Here is a 6,000-nt window from a genome sequence, read left to right as displayed (position 1 = left end):
TTTAACCCTCTCCGGCTGCCTGCGGCGTAGAGGGGGAAAAACAAAAGGAAGAAGAAGAGCCGAATTCTCTGCCGGTGACACTTTCTCTCAGCCAACAAACAAAAGTTTTATTAGCTAAACCCTCTCAGATGCTGCATTCCAGCTTGGTAACATTTCGGTAACACATTGCAAACGTTTGACTCATAGAAACTTGGAAGGCTGGAGCCGGGGGAGGGGGAAGAGCGTCACATTCCCATTCCCGGGCAGGGTTTGGTTGTTGGATTTTTTTTTTTTTTTAAAAAAAAAAGAACTGAAACTTCTCTCTGTTTAATGAAAAAAAAAAAAAAAAAAGTGTTTGAGCCTGACGGCTTTCACCGGCTCGCATTGTGTTTGGGAGAGAGAGGGGCTGGGGGAGGAGGGCTCGCGCTGCCAAGGGAGGAACCCGGGGCAGCTGAACTCGCTTTTCTTCTGCGAGGTTTTTTTTTTTTTGTGTGGTTTTTTTTTTTTTTTTTTTTTTTTTCTTCTCCCTCTGTGTTCCCAGGACAGGGTTGGCTTTCTAGGTTTGATAAAGCATTTCCTTCCATTGTCATTCTATACGGCCTCTGGGCCCTTCTCTCAGTCCCTCCCCTTTCGCCGTCCCCTCTCTTTCTCTCTCTCTCTCTCTTCCTGAACTTTAGTGAATCTTGAGATATAAAGAAAGCAGCTGCCTCCCTAAAGCACATCTTGAACAATGAGACCACATCTCCAAGGGCTTTAATTCCTCTGGATGCAAGGACAAAGCCAGGGTGAGTAGCCTGCTAGCGACTCTGCCGGTCACTGCCTCCGCCAACGCGGCCGGTCCCGGTGGGCGCCGGCGTCCGTCCCCGCAGCGCCGGGGTCCCCTCGCCGCTCCCGGGCTGCGGAGGTATCGTACGGCGCACGAGCAGCTGCTGGAAGCATTAAAACTCTCGAAACCCACCCAGTGCTGCCTGAGAAAGCGCTGACGCTGTCCCCGTCGTCCGCGGGCGCTGGAGGAGGCTTTGCCACCCGGCTGCGTGCCGGGGTTTGGGTCACCCGCCGGCTCCCCTCCTCCTGAGACTGGGCGAACCCTGGCTCTCGGCAAGGTGGGAGGAATCCTGATCTCAAAGGCAAAGAAAAACAAATATGATGCAATCAAGCGTGGCTCTGAGCCGGGCTGCGGGAGGGAGACCTTCCCCGCGGCGTCGGGGCTGTGCCATCCAGGGGTGACACTGGAAGAGGAGCTGGGAAAGGCGGCGGGTGGGAGACACGATGCAGGGGCGCGCGGTTTCGGAGGCGATGGCCGCGTCGTGCGGATGCCGCAGACCTTCCTGCCTGCGCCCGTGGCGTTTCGGCGCTCTCGCCTTCCAGCAGCCTCGTAGGAATTTTCCAGTCCGTTTTTAAATGGCAAAGCGGGAGATGGGTTGGAGCCCAGGGGAACTTCTGCTGGGCGCAGGGGATCATCGGTGACCCACAGCCGCGGTGTCCCCGGCCGGCGGGGCTTGCTGTGGTCTGTGCTGGGGACCGCAGAGAGCAGGCAGCAGCACAGCGCGTGTTGTCGTTGTGAAGAGCGTTATCTGGAGTGTCACTTTGCCCCAGTGGTTTGTTTAGATTTTTTTTTTTCGTGTGCAAAAAAACCAAGGCAAAATACACCTCAGCAGCGGTGGGATGTACGTTAATTAAGGGCATTTGGGACAAGTGACGAAGCTGCTGACTAACGTGCAGCTTCCAATGCGGGGTCCCAGCCTTACCCTGCCAGGAGACTGTAACCGATTCACATGGGAGACCGTGACGGATGAGAAAGCCTATCCCAGATAAATCTTTAAGGTCTTCCCAAGGGATTGCAGGCTGCAAAAAAGCACATTGTAAACCTGCCAGCTCCTCCTCCAGAGCAGCTTCCCAGGACACTCGCTCTGTTCCGTGTGTCCCTGGCGCTTCTCTGCTGCTCTTCCTGGCAGGCCTTTGCCAACAGCTAAAATACGCTCCTCTCATGAAATCTCCCTTTCAAGGTGTCCGCGTTCCCTGAGCTCTCGCGTGCTCTGATGTCCTCCCTGGCGTAGCAGTCCCTCTCTTTGCCTCCACCCTTTGATGCAAAATCATTTTGCTTCCAGGGCCGAGGTGACGGTGGGAACAAAGGAGCAGGGACCATGACTCTGAAGGATGTCTGAGGTCAAAAAGCTCCCCCCTCTCACTTGTGTCGGCTCCTCCATTTGCTGAATAACTTGCAGTGCGTTCCGCACCTTCGTGTTCCTCAGGGGAGCCGGGGGAAGGCTGGTGGCGATGCGTGGTACGGCTGATGCAGGTGGGCTGCATGGTGGTGCGGGAGCCTCCAGTGCAACACGGGCTCAGGACTAGATGTACTTTGGCAAATGGGAAACGCCGGGTGCTTAAGAGACGTGTTGCTGTGTAACGGCGTGTTCCTTAGACTGGTAAACACCAAGAGTTTGAAAAAGCAGAGGAGGGGAAGCCAGCGAGACGCGGCAGGAGCTGCTTTTGGGAGGGAAGGTGCTCCAGCAGTTCTGCTGCTTTTCCCATCTCTCAGCTGCCCCTTCGCTTCTGCCGTTGAACTCGCGTCATTAGTACGGTTAAACTGGGCCCTAAAGGTTTATCTTTAACCTCAGTTGCTCGATGAGCTGTTTAACAATACAACGCCACAGGCGATAGTAGTGCTGCGAGGGGCCGTGAACTGTGACGTGCTGGTGGGATCAAATGGCCTTGGTGGGAAGTCCTTAAAGCTTCACTGCCAAAGACACTGCGAAGTGGAATGACTCCCAGGCTGTCATCGATTGCATGCAACTAAATACAGCCCAGATGCTGTTATCTAACGACCCCATGTCTTGGTACCCCACCTTTGAGTTTCTCCTCTTCGTCTCCATCTGTCTCTAGTGTCTGCTGTCTGCGCTGAAATACTATTCATCGGAAATAGTATCTTAGTCTAGGAAACTCCCTGGGTTGCCCAGAGAAGCTGTGGCTGCCCCATCCCTGGAGGGGTTCAAGGCCAGGTTGGACGGGGCTTGGAGCAACCTGGACTGGTGGGGGGTGTCCCTGCCCAGGGCAGGGGGTTGGAACTGGGTGGGCTTCAAGGTCCCCTCCAACCCAAACCGTTCTGTGATTCCAGGAAATGCCACATGGTACCTGAGGTCCTTGGGATGGGCCATGGAAAAGATTGGTCCCTGAAAGTCCATAGGAAGCCTCCATGTCATGACTGATCCTCAGATAAATTCTCCTAAAAGCTTTTTTACAGGTGAGTTTCCCAAATTTCTGCCTCCTGCCCTGGAACAGGAAAGCAAGTCTGAGATGACTACAATTAGGAAGGTTTCCAATGGTTTTATTGGTCTCCTTCATCCCATGTACAGGCTTGTCGGGAGGAATTCGTCCGAGCTAAGGTAGCTGAGCCCAGCTGAGCTGCTCAGCCTCGGCTCCCTTTGCAGGCAAAGGGGAGGAGAAGGCTCTTCTGGGGGCTCTTCGTCACGGCTAAAAGTAGATATTTGATGTGCACTTCTAATCTGGATAAGCTGAATCCCTCAGGTAGGGGCTGCAGGAGAAGCAGGATTTGGCCCCCACCTGGGTAATGAGGAGGACATGCCCCACTTCTCCTGTAAGGCCCAATGTGACACCAAGGCAGATTGAATTAACAGCTGTGTCCTCGCCATGTTTTAATCTGACTGGAGTCGATTCTTTTGGAAAATAGCAATGTTGACGCTGCTCAGTGTAGATGTGGGGCATATTTGCAACGGGGAGCTGTATTTTAGGAAGCAACGCCTTGAAGAGGCTGTAGGAGGCTTTGAAAGAGGAAACCTACTGGGACTGTTTCTGGTATAATATGGCAGTTGAAAAAACAAGCATTATCTTGGGCCTTATAAACAGGGAATGATCAAAGGAGGTATAAAAGAACACTTCTATTACTCATTAAAGCATTACGGAGACCCTCTGGGGTTCTGTGTTGGTTCAGGTAGCTGTTGGAGCACGGCGTGTTCTCATGCTATGAACAACCTAGAAGTTGTTCTATGTTCTGCAACGTACAAACTGTTCAAAACGTGCCTGGAAGTTTTCTAGGAGACCTGCAGAACTTGTGGCTCGAGCAAAAAAACATCTAGCGAGCTGTGTTATTCTGCTATGTGGAGAGGCAGAGAGGGCTAAGTAAATTTTTTTGAGCTTTTTCTCGTCTTAAAATCCCGTTTCTGGTCCAACACAACATCAGGTGTTTTCCCTCCAGTGCATTGCAGCTGTGTTTGTGTCGTTTGCTCTTAGCCAGAGACTCTACTAAATCCAGCGACTCCGGGCAGCGCGCTGGAATCTCTGAAAAGGGACTGGGAGTTGTAGGTGATGGCTCCGGAGTGGGCACCGGGTTAGGTGGACATAGATGGGATTACTCCGCTCCAGGGCGGATCAGAGCCTATCAACATAAGGGAAATGGCCACATTCACCTTAAATCCCATTGACTGAGTTGAAGGAGCTGGTTAAATTGGGCTTTAAAGTAGCAGAACGAGGGAGGTGAAAACGCGCATCTCCAGACTTGATGGTGAACAGATCTCAGGTCTGCGGCAGGAGGAAACCTCCAAAGCTGTCGTGCTACTGCCTGGGACCGGCATTTTTCCAGCAGGAGCTGACATATGTTAATACAAATGTAGATGAAAGCTTCAGATTTAATGGAGCTTTTCAGAGGCATAATTGTGTTCCCTTGATTTTCAGGAAGAGATGGGAACTTTACTGCCACTTCTGCCACTGAAAGTCTTCCCCACCTCTGTGCCCACAGTCCCCTCCGTAGCAGCCTCCAGGAGTTCATCTGTGCTCTTGGCACTTACACGATGAGGAAATTGGCCAGCGTTTCCATATTAGCAATCAACTTTCCAGGGATGTTGCATGTATTTTCCAGCAAGGGATGGAACAGCATCAGCAACCTTTTTATCCGCCAGGCCAGGGCTGCGATTCTGCAGTAGGAAGGACCAGACATTGTTTAAAAAGCCTCAGACGAGAGCTTGCCGAGTCCAAACTCCCGGAGAGGCCGTTCCTCCGGCGCAGGAGCTCGGTGTTCAGACCATGTCCTGGCGCTTGGCCCTCTTGTCTTGTCCCTGCTGGGATGTTTTGGCAGGACACGGTGGCTGCTGCCACCACACGGGGCTGCACCTTGTCCCAGCCGTTCCCTCTGACGGCCCCAGTGTCACACCAGCAGGCGAGTGGGCAGACTGGGCAGAGGCGGGGGGGCCGGGTCGGGTGGCAGTGCTGCTCTGAAGGCGCTCGTCCCACTTGGTCTAGCTTCTTGGCATCGTGATGGACCACTGGCGACTTTGGCGTCCATCATCCCGGCTTTATGGCCCCGTTCCCTTGGTGAAGCTGAGCTCGGGGTCGCTTAGTGGGGGCTGTCACACAGGGAAGGGAAACGGGGACAAAGCGCTCAGATATGGCCACCTGGAACGGTGGGTGAATTGGGGTTGAGGTGATCCGGCGTGATTGATGGCCCTCGCGGTGGCTCAGGGATGGGAAGTGCCAGGTGCCCGGCGGTGACCTTATTTCCAGTGACGCTCGCCCCGTGGTATCTCTCCTGGACACACATTGTGTTTGCATCGTCAGGAAGATGCACTTTAAATATGTATTAATTGGGCTTGGTTAATTCATCGGGAAGTTTGCTTTAAAAGCAAATAGAACCAGTGAGCAGCTATAATGCCAGGAAACAGGTAAACTTTTTTTTCCCCTGAACAAACCAGGCGGATGAGGCAAAAAAAAAAATAACCTTGCCTGAGGTGCAAGTGTTCAGCATTTGGTGATGGCTGCACCTGATGGTTATCACATCACCAGCCAAACTGCTAAATAATGGGTTTTTTTTTTGTGGTGGTCACACAGAAAGACCCCTGTGGCCGCACACGTTCCCCCATCCTTGAAATTTGCTGTCCAAGACCATTGCGGGGCTATCGGTGACTCTGGAACAGTTATTCCCTCAGCCCACAGTCGGGTCTAGTTTGCTGTTGCTTTGGCATCTTTCAAATGCAAAATGCACCGAAGGGGGGGAAAAAAAAATAATAAAAA

The 6,000-nt window shown here is 52.7% G+C and overlaps 1 protein-coding gene across 3 annotated transcripts in view; it reads left to right on the top strand.

Moving 5' to 3' along the window:
• The first annotated feature begins 502 nt into the window (after positions 1-502).
• Positions 503-6,000, top strand: part of HDAC7 (histone deacetylase 7) — a 94,295-nt gene continuing 88,797 nt past the window's right edge. For 2 of the 3 annotated variants that reach the window (XM_074564907.1, XM_074564901.1), the window contains exon 1: positions 503-764. In XM_074564907.1, the coding sequence (XP_074421008.1) occupies positions 746-764 (19 nt within the window). In that variant the 5' untranslated portion in view covers positions 503-745. Of the gene's footprint in view, positions 765-3,094; positions 3,221-6,000 lie in introns of all 3 variants that reach the window. The other variant, XM_074564899.1, reaches the window with a different exon arrangement.

This window comes from Larus michahellis, chromosome 22 (genome assembly GCF_964199755.1).
Source record: "Larus michahellis chromosome 22, bLarMic1.1, whole genome shotgun sequence".
NCBI lineage: Eukaryota > Metazoa > Chordata > Aves > Charadriiformes > Laridae > Larus > Larus michahellis.
The sequence above is the reverse complement of the archived record's forward strand: the minus strand, read 5'-3'. Positions and strand labels throughout refer to the sequence as shown.